The 21,772-nt window shown below is 33.9% G+C and overlaps 1 protein-coding gene across 3 annotated transcripts in view; it reads right to left on the bottom strand.

Annotated features, from left to right (window-relative positions):
- WDPCP (WD repeat containing planar cell polarity effector) overlaps positions 1 to 21,772 on the bottom strand; it is a 288,075-nt gene that overhangs the window by 135,435 nt on the left and 130,868 nt on the right. For all 3 annotated transcript variants that reach the window (XM_072937648.1, XM_031675558.2, XM_015237041.3), the window contains exons 11-12: positions 17,968 to 18,156; positions 14,793 to 14,916 (exon numbers count right to left, since the gene is read on the bottom strand). In XM_072937648.1, coding sequence (XP_072793749.1) covers positions 14,793 to 14,916; positions 17,968 to 18,156 — 313 coding nt within the window. The remainder of the gene's footprint in view (positions 1 to 14,792; positions 14,917 to 17,967; positions 18,157 to 21,772) is intronic.

The raw sequence follows: 21,772 nt of genomic DNA, 5'->3' as shown, positions 1-21,772 counted from the left end.
CAAAACTTAATAGTTAAAAAAAAAAGGTTAGAAAATAGAGAAAAGATATTAAGAGACATTTCATCAAAATGGATCTACTAAGGTCAAATAATTGTATGAACAGATTTAACATCATTATCCATCTGGACAGTGGAAATTGAGGCCAAAAGGAGATACCACTACACACCTCTTAGAATGGCTAAAATATAAAACAGTGGCAACATCAAAAGCTGGTAAGATTGTGGAGAAATTAAATCATTCACTTATTGCTGGTGGGAGCATAAAATACAGCCACTCTGAAAGACACTGACATTTTCTCAAATGACTAAACCTGTATCTACCATGTAACCCAACAACTTCACTCCTGGGCATTTATCCCAGAGGAATGAAAACATGTTCACATAAAAACGTACACATGAATGTTTATAGCAGCATTATTCATAATAGCCCCAAACTGGAAACAACCCAGATCTACTTCAGTCTTCAATGGATGAATGGTAAAACAAACTGTGGTAGATTCATACCATGGAATATTACACAGTAATAAAAAGAAATGGATACATGCAACAATCTAGCTATTATGTAGCAAGATTATGATTATGAATAGTATTAAATATGTCAGGGAAACATTTTTGTAAATGTTATTTGAATCCACAGTAAACTACGTGTGCCACTCTTCATGACTTATACTGATAAACCGTTAACTGTTCACTTAGGACTTGGAAAATATAGAACAAATTAAGTAGGAAAAGGCTACCTTAGGAAGAGAGACAATTTTTCTATTCAAAGTGTGAAGGAAAAGCCGGGCTGGGCTAACAAGATAACTCACAAATCTAAGTATTGGAATACTGATCTGACTTCTGCTGGACTAACTCGTAAATCTAAGTTAATTAGTGTTGGTTTGCTGTTCATGTTTTTTTGCTAGCCAACTGGATTTTCCAAGAGATACATCTGGCTTTGGAATGTTGGTTTGCTGCCTCCCTGCCTCCACTTTTGTGATAATGATGCTGCTAAAGCTGTTCCATGCCTATTGGCCGAATACCTCAAGCTTGTACTTTACCCTAGAAAACCTCATGCGCACGTCTTGGAGGTGCTCAGAGCTTCGGAGCAGAAGCCCCTCTGAGCCCGCTGGCGTGATACATCAGAGTACTCCAACCCTCTGAGTGGTGCTTGTTTCTTGGCTGGCCTGTCGTTTCCATAACAAAAGGAGCCTGAGAAATATAGGATAATAAAATCTCAGAATTTAAAAGAATCTTAAAAATATGAGGAAATTGGATTAGGATCAAGAAGACACAGTAGAAGGATGTGGAATTCACCTATACCCACAAAAACATAAAAAATACATCTATATGTGGAAGAGTTTTCATTGAAAACTAACTGGAAACTGGCAGAAAGACTCCCATACAATTGAGGCTGTATAAAAGATCCACAGGGAATCAGGTAGGAAGGGAAGAGAAGTGATCATGTAGGGAGCTGTACACCTCAGAGGTGTAGTAAGCCCCTTTAAAATCACACCAAAAATAATAAAATACCTAGAAATAAACTTAACCAAAGAGATTAGACTTAGATACTCTGAAAACTATAAAACACTGATGAAGGTAACTGAAAGTGATACAAAGAAATGGAAAGATATCCTGTGTTCTCAGATTGGAAGAATTAATATTGCTATATGTCCATACTACCCAAAACAACCTATAGATTTAATTAAATCACGATCAAACTACCCATGACATTTTTCACAGAACTAGAACAAATAATCTTAAAATTTACATGGAATCATAAAAGACCCCAAATAGCCAAAGCAACCATGAGAAAATAGAACAAATCTTGAGGTATTATGCTCCCTGACTTTAGACTGTAATATAAAGTAATCAAAACAGCATAGTACTGGCCAAAAAACCAACACATAGATCAGTGGACCAAAATAGAGAGCTCAGAAAGAAACCCACAACCCTACGGTCAGTTAATCTACAACAAAGTAGGCAAGAATATACAATGGAGAAAAGATAGTCTCTTCAATTAGCGGTGCTGGCAAAATTGGAGAGCTACATGTAAAATCATGAGATTAGAGCATTTCCTCATACAATATAGAAAAATGAACTCAAAATGAATTAAAGACCTAAATGAAAGACTGGAGACCATAAAATTCCTAAAAGAGAAAGTAGGCAGATGACTCTTTGACATAAATCATAGCAATATTTTTGGGGATCTGTCTTCTAAGGCAAAAGAAAGAAAAGCAAAAATAAACAAACAGGACCTAATTAAATTAAAAAGTTTTTGCACCATAAAGGAAACCAATGACAAAATGAAGATAACCTACTGAAAAGGATAAAATATTATCAAATGATGTGACCGCTAAGGGGTTAATACCCAGAATATACAAACAGTTCATACAGCTCAATATCAACAAAATAACCAAGTCAAAAAATGGGCAGAAGACCTGAATAGACATTTTTCCGAAGAAGGTATACAGATTGTTAAAAGGCACATGAAAAAATGCTCAACATCACTAATTATTAGAGAAACGTAAATGAAAACAATGAGATATCATCTTATCATCTGTCAAACTAGCTATCAAAAATTCTACAAATAACAGATGTTGGAGAAAAGGGAACCCTTGGTCACTGTTGGTGGGAATGTAACTCAGTAGTCATTATGGAAAACAGTAAGGAGGCTCCTCAAAAAACTAAAACTAGAACTACCATGTGATCTAGCATTTCCACTCCTGGGTATGTATCTGGAAGAAAAAACCCTGAAATCACTAAATTTGAAAAGAAACATGTGTCCCAGTGTTCACAGCAGCATTATTTACAGTAGCCAAGATATGGAAGCAACCCAAATGTCCATCAGCAGATGAATGGATAAAGAAGATGTGGTTGTATATACAGTGGAAGCCATTAAAAATAATGAAATTCTGTCATTTACAGCAACATGGATGTATGTAGAGAATGTTATGCTTAGTGAAATTAGTCAGAGACAACCTGTGTTACCACTTATGTGCGGAATGTGAAAAACAAAAGAAATAAATGTACAGATACAAACTCACAGATACAGAAAACAAACTAGTGGTTACCAGTGGGGAGAGGAAAGGTGGGATGTAAAATAGGGGTATGGGATTAAGAGATACAGATTACTATATATCAAATAGATAAGCAACAAGGATATACTGTACAGGACAGGGAAATATAGCCATTATTTTGTAGCATGTTTTAAATGGAGTATAATCTATAAAAATATGGAATCACTACACTGACACCTGAAACTAGTTTAAATTGTAAATACTAAATGTCAATAAAAGAATACATCAGTGGGAGGTTATAGCTCAGTGTAGCGTGCGTGCTTAGCATGCAGGAGGCCCTGGGTTCAATCCCCAGTATCTCCATTAAAATAGGTAAATAAATAAACATAATTACCTCCCCCAAAACAAAAACAAACAAAAATAATAAATTAATCTTTAACAGTTACACTAAATAAAAATGAGGAAATCTCACTTAGTCCCATTTCCTCCATCAAGTCTATGATAAATTTCCTGTGAGTTTGATAAATTTTGAGTTGTTTAATTTTAAAAGGAGGCATTTCCTTCTAAGACATGAATTCTCAATGGGACCAGTATCACCTTTGAGGGGGCAAAAACTTGGCTTTTAGTGATTACAAAAATATTAGCTATTACAGTAGTTTGTGGCCCTCCAAAGCTTAACCTTACCTGACAAATATTATTCCTCTGAATTTATGTTGTTAGGAAGAAATTAATTCATTTAATGTAATTTTTTTTTTCTCCTTGGGGTGGCAATAATGAGGAAAGGTTGGAAATACTGTTCTAAAAGATCATTTCATCCATCTTCATCTAATTAAACCTCTACAATACCATAATCAATAATAGCATTCATGGGTCCTTATTATGTGCAAGATTGTACAATATACTTTTGTTAGAGATTTTTATATTAATTCTAACAGTATCCCAATGTGGTAGATACCATTATTAGCCTTATTTACAAATCAAGAAACTGAAGCTACGGAGCAGTAAGAATGTGCCCATTTTCAAAATTCTCTGCTGCTACCCTCCTACACTGCACAGACCCTCCATGCCAGTAAAAGTCTCCTCTGTTATCAAATACCTCTAGAAAAGAGGAACTTATCTGTTGAAGTGGTTCGGTTTCATGATGATGAAGGGCACAGACTTTGAGGTTAGATGGACTCAAGTTAGAATTCTGCTCTGCCACATATTATATATAATTGTTGGGCAAGTTACTTAATCTCTATGAATATCCTTGGCTATAAAACAAGGATAATATATGCTTACATACTATGATGTGAAGATGAAATGTGATCAAATTTCTAAAGCCCTTAGCTTTAACTGGCACACATTAAATAGTAACCATTCACAAAATAATATAAATAGCTTATATATATATCTCATATATATATGAAAATGTATGCAATTACCATTAGTAAAAAAAGAATTAATATTAAAGCAGGTTGGGGACAGATTGTATACAGGAAGTCTCTATTGAAACAATAAAGTTTATTATTTAAAAATTTTTTTCAATAAGAAGACAGATTTTAATACATAAAAAATTAAAACAGGAAGGCGTTAGATTTTACCTCTTTAACTGTCAGTGCTTTGAGATACTATTTCAACTATGAGTATGATGAATAATTTCACAAAATAGTGACAGGGACATTTGACAAAACATACGAAGAATCTTAGAAATATGAATAACTTTTGACTTGGAAATTCACTTACAAGAATTCATTCTCAGGAAATAATCAGATAAATGCGTAAAGATGTGTATGTCTGCATGTGTATCTTATCATATCTATGAGTATGATGTCTATTATAGCATTTTTTATAGAAGCAAAAAATTGGAAATAGTCCACACCCATAGATAGGAGGATGGGTGAATAAAATACAGTGGTACATCTTAGAATGCATGATGTGGGTCTACATTTACTGACATGAAAAGAAGGCAATTATATTGTGAAAAAGAATCATGTATTACTTCTACAATCAGAAGATGGAAAAAATGTAGCTTAGTGTTCTTAAAAACTATAATGACAATGCACAGGCCTGTGGATCAGGAAAAGCTAAACTCATGGGAGGGCTTTAGGTTTAAACAACATGTATTTATGAAACCTATGAACTAAAAGACAAATATATCTTCTCATAGCAGTAACCACATGTGACCAAAGTGTTCACCAAAGATTTCACCATGTCTTTTTTTTCAGCCATTTCAATAGGAACTGAATGTTACTTATCCTGTCTCCTCTAGAAGACAACAGATGGGTATCAGTACTTACTATAAATGGAAATAAAGCTATATTATCTGTTCATAATTCTTTGAATTCTGTTAAGCTTAAATATAGAACAAAAGATTAAAGAATAATTAAAGTTATGTCTATACTTTTATCAAACACAAAGTAAACAAATATATTTCACATAAAGGTAGACATTCTGAGACATTTATTGAGGTTCATTTGTTATATTATATCATGGTCTTTCCTTTAGCTATGTGATCTGCAGATGTAATAAAATCTGTCTAATTGTTGACTGTATCTTCTTTTGTGTGTCTTTTTTCAGACCCCAACAGTGTAGAATACCTAACAAAGCAGAATTTCTCCTAGACTTCATAAAGTGCTTGTGAGCATCAACAGCCAAGAATCATCATGTCTCTCTTATCAGCCACAATCTGCGTGCCATGCATGTCCTTCACTCTCTGATAAGACATCTTTGATTTTTGCTGTGTTGGTAAAGACTCTCCTCACACCACAGCTGTAATGTAGCTCTAACTTTGTTACACAGTCCATGTTACAGGTTTGTGGTCATCTCTAGTACATTCCAACTGTGGCTGGGTGCTATACTCAAATGTACTTTAAAGACCATTTCTTTAATACAGTGAATGTAAGTCCTAGTGTCTTTTAATCCCTTTCATTTGCCAAACTAAAGAAAGACTTCCTGATAAGAAGCATCAGCAGGGGCCAGTCTGGGGTTTGAGGTCAACAACTGTCTTGATCAGAAGTGCTGAGTCTGCAGACACAGTTGACTTATTTATAAATGTGGCCTTTCACCCATGCCCTAGTATATCACTCACTGTATAAAAGTAACAGAGAAGACAGTGGGGAGTTACATGCAAGAGAAAATGAGCAACAAGCAACTTTGAATAGAACTAAATTTAGGCACAAAACAAATTTTGTACATCACAATTGAAAATAATAACGACTAGGGTGAAAGAAAAGTCTCAAGATTCATCCATTCAATATGATGCCTAATAAGCAGACTATCCCTACTCTTAGCTCCATCTCTACAATGAATCTAGTCTATTTCTCTCACACTGGACAAGAGTTCTTAAGCCACTACAGTAATTCAAGTGGAAGAGAGTGGTTATTATGATAGCTTTTCAGATAATCTTGGCTTTCCTCTTAACAATGCACTTTTTACCCATTTAGATTTTTAGACATAATATCTGAACAGGAATGTCAGCAATATAGGGAGGCGATGCTGTAAGGAAAGCCACACTGCCAAGTGCAAAACATTTTGGATGTTTTGGGCCACACCCCTGGCTCATAGCCCTGATTAACTGTGAAAAGGGAACCTTCAGGAAGAAGAGCAAAGTGTGCCAGATTTGTTCACAAAATGGCCTTCAAGTTATTTGTACCTGCCCTCTGCCAATTTTGTCTGATACTGATTAGTATCACCACCTTTTTTCAAATTGTCATTATGGTGGAGGGCCCCTCACCCTTTGGCAGGAATCCAAGGTGCACCTCTGCCCAGTTTTCCTTCCCAACCAGCCCTAACTGGGCCCACATGAAAACAAGCTCCTTCATCTATGAAAGCACATCTAGCTGCTTTCCATTAAAGGCCTTAAGGTTTTGTCCTTGTTCTCTTCTGCTTATTTTCCCTTTTTGCTCTTTCATCTTTTCCTTAAACAAAGGTCTGTTTAAATGTATGTGGGCTACTTTCCAGGGCTAAACAATCCTTAAATCTGAGTACCATATCAAAGAAAGAAAAAGTCTCTTAGAAGGCCATCATAGTGAATCAGTTCTTAGAATTTTTTTCTTTAAAATTTCATGTACCCAGTGATTACAACTGTGTAAATAAATACGCATTTGAAAAAAGGACTTTAAAAAAAACAAAGAAAAAGTGGTATAAGTAGTGATGGAACCTCACTTCTTAAAAACACCTTGGAATTGTGGCTTACTTTGTGGGAAAAATGATAATTTGTAATTTAATTTTTTTAATGGTTATGGAGCTATTCAGATATTGTATTTCTTTTTAGTTAATTTTGGTTATTTTTATTTCTCTAAGAAATTTGCCATTTCACTTGATTTATCAAGTTTGTTGTAATGAAGTTGTTCATACTATTTCCTTTATTTCAGTTTTTTAAATCTCTGGTATGTCTATCATTAGGTCCCTTTTATATCCCTAATATTGTTCACTATTTTCTATTTTACTTATCTTGTCAAAGAAAAGATGCTTAGCTTTATTAACCCTCTTCTACAATTTTTTTCATTAATTTTTGAACGTATCTTTATTATTTCCTTCCTACTAATTTTTTAGCTTCACCTTACTGTTTTTAATTTCTTACATTGCATGGTTCTTTTTCAAAACTGAAGTATAACCTACTGTTACAGTGATTTAATATCTCTATACATTACAAAATGATCACCACAGTAAGTCTAGTTACCATCTGTCCCCATATAAAGTTATTATAATATTTTGACTATATTCCCCATGCTGTACATTTCATCCCTAAGACTCATTTATTTTCTAACTAGAAGATTGTACCTATTACTCCCCTTCACCTATGTTACTCATTCCCCCTCCACCTCCTCTTTGGCTACCACCTTTGTTCTCTGAATCTATAAGTCCATTTCTGTTTTTTCATGTGTGTTAATTTGTTTTGTTTTTTAGATTCCATATATAAGTAAAATCATGGTATTTGTCTTTTTCTGTCTGCCTTATTTCACTTAGCATAAGACCTTCAAGGTCTGTCCATGTTTTTTCAAGTGGCAAGGTTTCATTTTTTATGACTTCATAATATTCCATTGTGTTAACATATACCACATCTTCTTTACCCATTCATTTATTGATGGACATTTAGGTTGCTTCCATATCTTAGCTATTGTAAATATTATTTCAAACTGCATGGCTCTTTAGTTTTGAGTCTTTCTTCTGCTCTCATATAAACATTTAAGGCTATGTGTTTCCCTTTATAACTCTGTCTCAGAAATCACCTCTGAATTCCTTAAACTGAATATGTTCAAAACCAATCTTGTGACCTTTTCCCACTACCTGTTCTTTCTTCAGTCTTACCAGTAGTGTCAATGGCAACTCCATCTTTCTAGTTGCTGAGATCGAAACACTTGAAGTCATCCTTGACTTATCTATCATATTCTTTGTCCAATTTGTTGGCAAATGCTGTTAGCTAACCTTCAGTATGTCCAAACTCCAACCACTCTATCTTCATCTCTTGTGTTACTGGTCTGCTCTGTATGGCCACCATTTCTCATTCAATTATTGCAGTAGCCTCCCAAATGGTCTCCTTGCCCTTGCCCTTCAAAGGTCTATTCTTAACATATCATTGGAGTGATTCATTCACTGGTTGGTTCCAAATCATCTATTTACTTCCCTTATTATTCACGAGAAAAATTTCAATTCCTTACAATAGCCAACAAAAGTCCTATATTACTGAGCCACCTGCTACCCCTCTGACCCAGTCTCTTGTTATTCTGCCTCTCATTCACTGTTCCAGCCAAACTGAGGATTTAACTCATATTTCACCTTCTTAATGAGGCCTCACCACCCCATACTCCATAGTTTCTGTTGCTTCTCTGTTCTCCTTCATGGTACATGTTACTACCTAACATTCAATATATTTTACCTCCTTATTTACATGTTTCCTTCACTAAACATAAACTTTATGATGTCATAGATTTTTTTGTATGTGTCTGTTTTGTTAATTGCTATATCTTACCTCTAACTATAGTGCCTGGTATGTGGCACTCAGGTATTGTTAAGTAAGTATAACTGATCCTTTGAAATTTTCATGGACTTTATGGCCAGAACAAGGTCAGTTTAAAAAAAGTGTTTTTGATTGCTCGTAAAAAAAAGTATAATCTCCAATTGTATACAGTACTGTTTATATGTCTGTTAAATCAAGCTTTTAATTATATTATTCTATTCTCTATTTCCTTATTGATACTTTGTTCACTGAATCTATCAATTACCACAGGAAGGGAATTAAAATCTCTAACTATGAAAGTGTAGTCATCAATTTTTATTTTATGTGTTCTTAATATACAGTTAGAATTGTTATATCTTCCTGGTGAATTGACTTTTATATCAATATGGATCTCTGGTAATCTCTACTAATGATTTTGCTTTAAAGACTATTTATGTAACATGACTAGCTCTCTTTTAGGAATTCACCTACTATACTTTTTTTCCATTCTCTAGCTTTTAAACTTTCTGTTTTAGGTATCTCTTGTAAAAACTTGGGAAAAAATCTGTTTCAACAATCTCTGCAAGTGAAAATTTTAACCCACTGACATTAACAATGATTATTGATTTTTAGATTTCATTTCTACTACCTCATTATGTGTTTTCTGTTTTTCATCCTTTTTTCTATGTTTCCTCCCCTTTAATGCTGTACTCTCTCACTAATTGTTGCCTCTTTTGGGGTTGAATTTTCTTTTCCTCATCCAACATTTTCACTCTGAAAATTATATACTGTATTTCCATTCTTTTAGTGACTACCCTAGAAATTCCACCATGTATATATTTTACTTAACAAGACCTAGTACTAACAAGTATCTCTACCTTCCTCTTGAAAAATCAAAGACCTCAGAGTTCTTTAACTTCTTCACTCCTCTTCTGATTTATATGTTGCCACTGTCTTAACTTTTTATCTTAACTTTATCTTATCTATTTTATGTTAACTTTTAACCACTTAGATTAGATATTAGTGTTTATGTTTTATAGGATTAATTTTTCTTTAGGTTCCCACAAGTTTAACATTATTCTTTGCCTACCATTCTTTCTTGTATCTCATACCTTCCTTCCTTCTAGTTCTCTTAGGGAAGATGCCGCTCTTCAAGGGTCTTAGTTTGATGTGGGGAATGTCTGATCCAATCTCCCACTCTGCTTGAGCCCTAGGCTTTGTCTCCAATCCTCTGAGTACACAGCCTTTATAAACCAAGCACCTCACTGCCAGGTGCCAGCAGATGCCCTTGAGGCACTTTGCTTACTCTTGTGGAATCAAGCATCCTTGTCATTTCAACTTGAGTGTTTCCCTTAGTTTCCTTCCAGCTCAACCATGCTTTAAACAAAAATTTTAAATATAATACCTATTAAATGGATGATCTGACCAGAAAGTTTTTCTCTGCAGATAATTCTGAGTCCCTAAATATCCTGAGGTAACTGTTCTTTGGATTGTGTATAATTGTTTTATTTACATCATGCTCCATTAGTGAAAAGTAAAATTTAAAAAGCCATTTAGAAATCAAATTGGTTAACAACTTTTTAGTCACAAAACAGTTTATTTTTGACTAGCATATATATTTTGCATAAGCCAAGTGCCATTTCTAAAAGACTACTTTTTTCCTGATTTCTAAGTATAAATATTGACTCTAACATAATATATATTATCCTCCAACATATTATAAAAAGTTTCAAACATCCAGGAAAGTTGACAGAACATATATTTTTACCACTTAGATTTTATCATCATTTTACAGTACTGTTTTATCACATATCTATACAACTCCCTTTCCATCCATCAGTTCATCTTATTTTTTTGTTGCAGTGCCAAGGAAAATGCAGACATCAATACATTTTCCAACCACTATTTCATAAACATGGTATTTTTACTTCTAGACAATAAAGCTCCCTTTCCCAACATTTTGTTTACTATTTCATAAATGTTTAAAAAACATGACTCTCTGTGCCACAATCACATAATACCATTTGGGTCAGAAAACAATAGTCTTATTGTTAATAGGGGAAATAAACAAGTAAAACTGAATTAACTACTAGTCCTTTATAATCGATTTCCATGTTAGTAAAATAAGCTTCATATGTAGCACATTCATTTGAAGTGTTTTGCCTTTTTATTTCATCAATATCTAGGAACTCCTATTATAGTTTCCCTATTTGTTTATAATAAAAAGCTCTTACTTGTTAATACTTCCCTATTCAGTAATTCTGGAGGACTGTTCAATTTCATGGAGGCAGAGGTGAACAATCACCTTCTGAACTTAGTTTAGGCAAAGTTGCATGTGCCTTCTGTGATACTGTGATTTATAATAAGAAATATATATTTGATCTTTGTCCTGTTTGTGACATGGAGCTCCTAAAAAGTCTTTGGAATTTCCTAAGTGATAAGGAGCCAAAAAGGTGAAAGTAAAAGTTTTCTGTTATTCATAACAAGTCCCTTTCAACCATACCTGAGTTTATATTAACGAGGTGACTTTGTGAAAGACTCTACAGAAGCGGGCTGGTTGTCAAGGAAACCAGCCACATGATCAGAGGGTTAGAATTTCAGCCCCACTCCTGGACTTCCAGGCAGAGGGGAGGAAAAGGGGGCTAGAGGTTGAATTAATCACCAATGGCCAATTATTTAATCAATCATGCCTATGTAATACAGCCTCAATAAACACCCAAAAGGAGGGGGTTCAGACAGCTTCTGGACTGGTGAACACGTGGAGGTGCTGGGAAGGTGGTGCACCGGGAGAGGGCATGGCGACTTGGAGTCCTTTCCCACATAACTTGCCCTGTGCAACTCTTCATCTGCTGTTTGTGTCCTTTAAAATATTGGTGACAGTAAGTAAATGCTTTTCCCTGGGTTTTGTGAGCCATTCTAGGAATATTAATGAACCTGTTAAGGGAATAGTAGCAACCTCCGATTTGTGGCCAAGTCAGATAGAAGCTGTAAGTAACCTGGAGATCTGTTACTTGTGAATGGCATCTGACGTAGGGGTAGTCTTATGAGACTGAGCCCTTAACATGTGGGGCCTGCATTAACTCTGGTTAATGTCAGAATTGAATTGCAGAACACCCAGTTGGTGTCAGAGAATTGGTCAGTGTGGGAAAAAACCCCAACATCTGGCATCAGAGCATTGTGAGTGTGAGAGTAAAGGATAACACAACTGAACTTTTTTCAAGACACCTTTCATTGGTAAGTTCTTCCAGCTCAATGAATTAAACTGTATAATCTCTTTAAAACTTTATTATAACAACCACTTTATTTAGCTACTCTATCAAGATCGTACTCCTACTGCCTTCTACCTTTAATGTTAGGCTCAACAGTTTACATTTATAAGAAGCATTTCTTTACAAAAACTGACCACTTCCAACACACACAAAAAGGTGTCACATAAGGACATGGGAAGTAAGTTTTAAAGTTTAGATTCATTTGGTTTTGAAGGAAGACTGTCAAGACAATTTTCCATACTTACTAAAGACAAAAAAGGCCGAGAAACAAGAAGATGTCCGTGTACTTCCTGTACTGTCAACATAAAAACAAAATTGTATCCAAAAAACATTTATTTAAAAAACCCATGCAGTATACTTGTCTGTCATCACAAATTTAGTACTATGACTTCACCCTGCATACTTTATGAAATTAAAATCAATGTAGTATTTTATTGTTTATCCAGAGAGTCCAATCTGGACTCGGGCAGCCTGAGTCCTCACCTTTACCAGTGAGTGATGCCAGCTATTTTCCTACCTGGCATGGTGCTCCTTTTCCTCATCTTTAATTTAATATTCTCGATGATAATCTTTACTGTTTAGGACTTATTCCATTATCTAAATAACTTTTTCTTTAGAGTATTAAAATACTGACTAACCAACATACAAGGGGTAATGCAATCCTAGCACTTTACAAATACAACAAAGTATTTGGCCTTTTTCTCTTCCCTTAAGCAAGAGAATTTCTTGGCAGCAGATTAAACAAAAAAATGGTTCCAACTTAAACTATCTCATTCAATTTCTTCTAAATTTCCGTTTCTTTTTTCATAATGCTACGTACAGCCCAGTGTCAAAAGAACTAATAAACACTCATTATATTTGAAAGAGTAGCAAAGCATGCAAAAAAGGAAACTTGAAAAACGTAGTATACCCTAAAGGAAAACGTTCAATTCCAGATGTAACTACACGGAAACACTAGAGTCTAATAATAATGATAGTAATAGTCACCTCATCAAAATACATCCAAAACTAATTAGAAAGAATACTGTATTTGATTAAAACAAATGAACAAAAAATTGCACATTAGTAGCATGTGTGAGTATTAGCAGGATATGAACATTATAAAATGTGACGTTTATGCACAACCAAATCACTGCATGAAGTCAGAGAAGCCAGAGACACAGTGAGGCCACCAAGAGTATGCCACCAAAATGTCTGCTTCTCATTAATTTTCACCAGGAACAGGGAAAACAAAAAAATAAATCAAGAACAAAGGTCTAAGTCCAAATAAATGTGACATTAGCCCTAGGATTTGTCATATAGTCATCTATAAAAGACTGCCTCACTTAGGGTGGAGAATCTCTTGGAATATACTAATGTTGTTCAGATAAAAAGGCAATATTCAACGGCAGATCATAACTTGTGCAATATATTAACATTTCTCAGCTTCTAAAAAGACTGTTTTCTAATGGTTTCACTGTTGGGTACCCGTCAAAGTGCCACTTTATAAATAGCTTACTTATTTGTCAAATGATAATAATACTCCCTTTAACAGGGCTGTGAGGAGAAAAAGGGGAGACTACATGAAATCACTTGAGTTAAAAAGAACAGCTTATACTATAAAAATAAAACTCTAAATTCTACGTAATACTTATTTTTAGCACATTAAATTGAAAATTGTTACTTTCTATTATAAAATATATCATTTACAAAAGTACCCAACTATATCATTTATAAAAGTATAAAAAATGCATAAATTCAGCTAAGAAAGTAGTAATTTTTAATGGACCCTGATATATACCCCACTCATCCTAAGAAATGGAACATTATTAATACCTTGGAGGCTCCCATGTGCCTGTTCCTATCATATTTCTCTTAACCGATTCCACACTATCCTAAATTTTGTGCTAGTCACTTCCTTGCTTTTACTTATAGCATCAACACATTTAAATGTACCCCTAAAGTAACTAACTCTCTCCATCCATCCATCCATCTCCACCTATCCATCTAACTTTTCTGAATTTTGTACATATAGAATATGCTATGTGTACTTGTTCTTCAACTTATACAGTATTTGTCTCAGAGTAATTTCTTGACATTATCTATTTTTTTGTATCTAATCACTAAGATTAAAGGAATCTATTTTACACATTTAAAGCAAAGAAAATGAGGCACAGTGAAGTGAGCAGCTTGCCACATTATATAAGAGGACAATGAACAAATCTTTCTATAGTAATTCTGAAAGTAAAGCAGACCAGTGACTGTCTCAGACGTTTATAGCACATTCACATTTTTAGCTACAATTAAAACAAACATTTTTCTAGTGCCAAGAGTACAATTAACATTTTTAAGTTGATTTAGATAGGTGATATTATTTGCTTTCATACCAAATGGGGAATTATATTAAAGTGTACTAACGATGTAAAAGCCCTAAACAATATTCAAATATAGTCCTTAAAAGGAAAACAAGGATGAATTAAAGAATATTAAGATATGATTTGTTTTCCTCTTATGGGATGGACTGTCAGAAAACAGATAGCCATATTATGGAATATTCTAATTAAAGAAGATGGCTCCTTAAATAAGTAATTAGTCTGACACTAAGTAATCCAAAGATATCATTCACCTGAGCAAGTGGTGGAAGAATCTCCTTGCATATTTGCTGATTTGGTCTCTATATTCCAATATAGTTGTATCCAGGAGTGGTCTTGTTGGAGCATAGAAGGTTCCAAGGCTTGCCTCAAGCTGTGCTGTGGAATTCAAACATAGAAGCACTGAAACAAGTGAAACTCGTTCAATTACAACAGAATACTCATGTTTGCAGTCAGTCAGGTTTTGCAAACTTGGATGAAATGTGAGCTTGTTGCAGGAAAGATGAAATTAAAATATGACAGCTGGTACAAAAACAAACCTGTGTATAAACTTTCACTTGAGGCAAAGCTGACAATGACTCTGAGCAACAAAAAGCTGTCAAAACTGAAGAAATCCATAATGAATCAACCTCTCACCACAAATGGGTAATTAAAACAGTGAGTCATCAGAGCAACACAGTTTGAACAGTATTTCCAGTAAAATCAACTCACAATGTACTCAACATTTACTCTCTTTAGCTGAAAGGAGAAAACTAACCTTTCTGCATTAGCAATTGAAATCAGTATTAGATGTTTAAAAAATAACACACATAAAAATAGCCTTACTGGAGTAATAATATCTATTACAATTTTAAAGAAAGATCGAAAATCCCTATACCTTCCCTAAATCCTGTCCTAAACAACAAGACTGTTGGCTTTGTCCAAGTGTGAAAGCTAACACCCCTGGGAGGGATGGCATGCTAATCTGCTCAGGTCAACTGACACCCTCCTAGGAAAGAAGCACTAGAGAGCAGGTTTTGATAAACCAAAGGGCTAGTGATTGGGAGAAAAAGGCACATTTTGCCTGCTTTACAGTTTACCAACACATGCCAGTGGGGTTGTGTTTCCACCCAGAAATACCTGGAAGTTATATAATTATCTTAACGGTGAGCTGCATGAGAATACAGTTCACAGTCAGACTCCACTGATTTTTATGCTACTAGCACTGGGTTGAATAAACAATTCCTTATTTAGCAAAACTCTTTAGTTTGAGGCATATTTAGGTTTGAAAGTATTAAATACCTCATCAGAGTAATTGCTATGGACTTGGCTAAGCTGTTAGTAATTTCTTTTTTTAATCTCTAGACAGTAGAGTAAGATGAACTTTAGGGGTATTTTCTTTCAAAGCAGCAGTCAATTTAGATTAAAATTGAATACAGCAATGCTATTGTGAGAACAAGCCAGATTCTCCTGCCATTGCTTGTTTTCCTGACAGCATGTTTCGTACGTCTGAAATGTTTGAGCCTCCATGGAATACTTGTAACTCCCAGCACAGTTATAGATTCATTAGATAGCCCAGCTTGATGTTTAAGGCAGAAATGAAGATCTCAAAGATAACCACAACACGGCTACAAATAAAAGAGCTCACTGGGTTCCACTAATAAAAGGAAAACAAATTACCATGTCAAGTTTGTTAGATTCAGATAGAATAAATCTCAGTAGAGAAGAATTCTGAATGTTTTACAAATGTGTTAGCAGTTACTTGGGGGGAAATGCATATACTTACTTAAAATGTACATATTCTGATAACCCAGCATCATGTAAGCATTTTATTTTAATAGCCTAGTATCATACAAGATTTTTATTTCCCTATCTACTCAATATGGTTCCTTGAACATACCCTTTATTAAGGCAGGAGTCTGGTAATGCCCACTTGTGAATTCACTAATAATCTTTCACAGGGATCTTACAACACAAAAATGTGTTACCAGTTTTTCAGCATCCTGACAGAAAGTCAGTATTCTATCTTCTTTATAGTTCTTCAACTGTAAATTTAGGATCTCTTGCATGAATTATGTGTACCATAACAGGTTTTTTTTAGGGACTCTGCTGCTTTTTTCCCCCTTACTATGTTCCCAATCTTAAGAGTGAATCAATACTAGGAAATAATTACTTGAGCTCACCCTGCAGGTAGAAATATTATAGTAATCCTAGAACCCTAAGATTTTGAAGTTAACTTTTTATTTTTAACTAATATTCATTGAATACCTACTGTGGGCCAAGCACTATGCTGGACATTTTCTCATTGTAGAAGTCCTGGAATCTCCATACATGGGCTGGACTCCAAAAAGCACATTCAGTTAACATCAAATAAATATTTATTGTGGGCCTCATATGAGTTGGGCCAAGTCTCATGTTGCAGATTTCTTGAAAGAACATGTTCTTACTGATTATTCTCTAAAATTACTAAAATGAAGGTTTATGCAGAATTCTGTCTAAACTTGTTTACTTTAGAAACATATTATAATGGAATAAGAAAATCTGTAAACATGGAAAGAAAATAGTAGGCAAAAAGTTCTTCATTAAAGCCCTTTTGACATTATTTCCTGCTTTTCCTACTTTATAAATTACCTAGAGACAATTCCTCATTAGCCATGATGTCCCACCATTAGTGTCAATGCTTATTGCAAAGATTTGAAGTAAAGATACAAATGCAAGAATGTTTAGGTGCATTCTACATTAAGTTAATAAATTACTCATAATAAAAATAACATATACTGGATAACTGGGAAATAGAGTAATTTCAAGTATGTGGCACATATATTTTTTTCTCTTTTAAAACAGTGTTTTATCTGTCTTTGACAATAAACATCTGAGATCCAATGGGCAAAATTACTTATTAAGAGAAGGCTGAGAAATCCAAGCAGACAAAAGGGAAAGGGGAATCAGAATTTTAATTTAGAATTAAAACAGAAAGGAACACCTGGGCTACAGCATGCACGCGCGCGCGCACACTCACACGTCTATTGTCTGGACAAAGAACTTGGGTGTGAGAGAAAAATACTTATGTCTAAAGTGAAGGAGAAATAAGGATTTTGTTTAGGGCCTTCTGTCTACCAGACTGTAGAGACGTACATGAAATTCTTGATCAACATTTGAAATCTGAGCATATTTTACAGATGAGCTTAGACTGAAATGTACAATGACTGCACTGTGAGTTCCAGCACAGGTATGTACAGAAAAGTTGTTTATGTTGACAAATACTATACAGTAAGTACCAAATGGGAGTAATTATTTGATATCTGATTTTGTCAGTTTAATATAGGGCATTTACATTTTTGTCTTCTAATCTCTAGTAACACAACACAAAAACATTCTCAAAAAATAACTGGCAATAAAATATGCTTCATTATATACAAAACCTATTATGAAATATATTTCAAGTCTGACCTTCTCTCTCTGGAGTGAGCTTTTGTCTAAGAAGATGGTTTACGATGGCACTCATGCTGATGAAGCACTGGTAGCCCAGAGTGTCCCAGTTCATACTACTCAGGATGTTTATTGCCTCAAAGATCTCATCACAGTGAATATACTGGAAGATGATGTCTACTGGGCTCAGTTGTCCTTGTGTGAAGATACCTGTCACAAAAAATGTAAAATCAAGTGAATCTTTTAAAAATACAAAGTAGAATCACAAAAACAGAGTTAACTTTTCTGTAAGGGGAAAAAAAGGAAACAATAAGAATAATCTGGCTGAGGTTAAATCTTCATTTTAAGTATCGTTTACTGACTTTATCTAGCCTACGCTTATCATTCAGCACAAACTAATCTAAACTCCACATAATGAAACTGTTTAGACTAAAAATGAATAAATGCGAGATTTTTAGGTAAATCACAATAGCTAACTTTATTTTTCTGATTTGTCATTGAGGCCTCTGTTGTATATATTTAAAGGCAGAGTTCTGATGCAACACAATTCTTATTGACCAGCTTCATTAGTTCTAAGTTAGATCTTGTCTTCAGTACATTGGAGTCAAAAACGTACAAATACTTAAGACAAATATAATTTGACTATATAAATGCTTTTAAGACTGTTTTTATTAAGACTTAACTGATAGTGTCTTCATAGATACCCATACCAATTTATTTTAAATTGGCATTTAGAGGTTATTCTCTTCTATTAGTAATTATGAGTAAGAAATCATTAGTATTAATCTTCTATTGATCCCCTTCACAACTAAGATCTGCTATAAAATACCTCAGAACAACATAAACATATTTGCTTATCCTTTTAAAATGAAAAGAAAATCCACTTCTAATCTTAGAGGAACAAGTACACAAGACAAAGTAGGGGAGCATTCTGTTCTAGTTTTATTTTATCATCTTTTAAGTATGGTTGATCTCATTTGAAACTAACAATTTCTGTGTAATTAAATGACAAGTACTACTATTTTAAAGCAGGCTTTTTAAACATTTTTAAAATGACTATAATTTTTCCTTTAGCAAATGTTTAGTGATCTGAGTGAATCTAGAAAAACTCAGTATGAAAAATCATAAAGCTAAATGAGAAAATGTATGTGAAACCACTTGTAAGCTGTAAAATACATAAAATATTACTGTAACCCTTCATTACTGTTATCATCATCATCACCATCATCATCATCACTAACTGGAATAGTTTCAGGATTTTTAAAAATGTATTTATTCAGGAAAAAGATGCTGAAATTCTTCATACTAACTTCAAGTCACATAAAAATGAAATCTTGGGCTATACCTAACAGGACTCAACTTGATCGGGAATCTGGGAATTGCCCTAACTATACTAAGCAATAAAACTTTACTGTTTTTTTGTGTGTGTGTGTGTTGGTAGAATCAATGAATGCTACAGTCCAAAAGCCTTCATAAGCCTACAGTCAAGCACTGGAGGGTCCTCATAAATCAGGGTGGTTCTTTGGCAGGAGACATTAATGTGTAGGAACTGTGAAAGAAACCGAAAATATCTGAAATTTACTAACTCTGTCTATAGCCTAAGCAGTACTTCCAGCCAGAGAGGAAGAGCTAAAATATAATCACAATCAAACTGTTCAAAAGGTGATAAAGACAGAATCTTAAAAAGCAGCCAGTGGGAAAAACACCTGATGTACAGAGAAACAAAGATATGAATAATTGCAAAATTTGCTTCTCAAATTACACAAGCCAGAGAAAATTGTAGGGCTTTTCAAAATGATGAGAGAGAAAAATGAATTAGCCAAGAATTCTGTAACTTTATAATAAAAAGTTGGAAATTCATGAAGAAATAAAAATCTTAAATGCACCTAATAACAGAGCTCTAAAATAATAAAGCAAAAACTGATAGAACTAACAGGAGAAAAAGTCACATCTACACTTAACTCTTGGAGACTTAAGCACTTCTCTCTGACTAGCTGAAAGAAAGTGTAAACAAAATCAGTAAAAATAGAAAATATTTAAAAAATACTATTGGTGAATTTGACCTAATATTAACATTTATAAAACACTTCACCCAACCACAGCAGAACACACAGTCTTTTTAAGTGCACATATAATATCAACCAAGATGGAATATATTCTGGGTGATAAAACAAGCCTCAATAAATGTAAATACTTTGAAATCATACAGAATGGGTTCTCAGATCACAGCAAATATCTGGATGATTTTCAGTGTATAAGGATTTATACACCAAGATTTTCAAGGGAGAAAATATTCCCCTTCTATCCTAAGTGTGCTGGCAAACATAAGTGTTGTAAACACTCCCACCGTGGCTAACTTCAAACACTAAAGTGATGTCACTGAACATGGAGCTAAGGAGTGATGCACCACTGCACACTGTTATGTAATATTTCTACCATACAGACAAAGTAAGTGTAAATAACCTCAAGGGCATAGACAACAGCAGAATGTAGTAAAAGAATTAGGAAGTAGAAAAAAAGAAAGATATCTGGAAGAGCTTCAAATATTTAGAAATTAATAAACATTGTTTCAAATGACTTATGGGTCAAAGAAGAAAGCACAAAGTGAACTAGGAAATATTTTGAAGCGAATACAGTAGATATGTAACATCAAAATTTGTGAGATCTGGCTATGGTTACAGTAGTATTTAGAGGGAAATTTCTAGCTTTACATGTTTCAATTAGAAAAGAAGTAAGGTCTAAAATGAACAATTTTAGTTTCCACATTAAGAACCTAAGGGAAGAAGAGCAAATCAGACCTAAGTTAAATAAAAATTCAAGAATGAATAATAGAGAAAAGTCAATGAACTTAAAAGCTGGTTCTTTGAAACAATCAGTAAAACTGCCCAATTTCTACCTAAATTGAGAAAAAAAGTGAAGACACATTTATTAATATCAAGAATAATCACTACAGCACTAGACATTAAAAATAAGTGAATAATGAGACTATATAGAAATAAATATAACTTAAATGAAATGGATTCCTTGAAAGATACAAACTATCAAAGCTCATTCAAGAAGAAATGAGTAGGTAACCTGAATGATTTTAAATGTGAGTTTGTAGTTAAAAAACCTTCACACATACACACACACAGAAACACACACAAAACCAGATGACTTCACTGGTGAATTCTCTCAAACACTAAGAGAATAAATAGTATCAACTTTATACAATTCAAAATATAAGAGGGGGGAATACTTCGCAAATCATTTAACGATGTCAGCTTTTACCCTGACAAAATGACAAAGAACAAAATGAGAAAAAATGACAAAAATGACCAAAGATGATAAAAAAAAAATTACAGGAAAAGAAAAAAAACTGCAGACCACTATCTCCCATAAACAAAAATCCTTAAAATACTAGCAAATCCGGCAACATATTAACTGATAATAAACCATGAACAAGAGAGATTTATCCCATAAATGCAAGGTCACTGAAACATCTGGTAACTAATCAGTATTATTCACTATCTGTGACCAGAGAAAACATACAATCATTTCAATAGATGTAGAAAGAGCACTTGAAAAAATTCAACATCCACTCAAGATAATATATCTCAGCAGACTAGGAATGGAAGGGGAATTCCTCAGCTTAATAACATTATATATACAGTGAAAGATTAAATGCTTTCCACCTAAAATTGGAAACAAAGCAAAGATATCCTCTCTTGCCACTTCTATTTGATATTGCACTGGAGGTCCTATTTAGTATAATAGGGAAGAAAACAAAATAAAAGGCATACAGGCTGGATAAGAATATAGAAAACTTATTTTTAACTGCAGTTGT

The sequence above is a fragment of the Vicugna pacos genome, chromosome 15 (genome assembly GCF_048564905.1).
Source record: "Vicugna pacos chromosome 15, VicPac4, whole genome shotgun sequence".
NCBI lineage: Eukaryota > Metazoa > Chordata > Mammalia > Artiodactyla > Camelidae > Vicugna > Vicugna pacos.
Note: the sequence above shows the minus strand (reverse complement) of the source record. Positions and strands in the feature narration are given on the sequence as shown.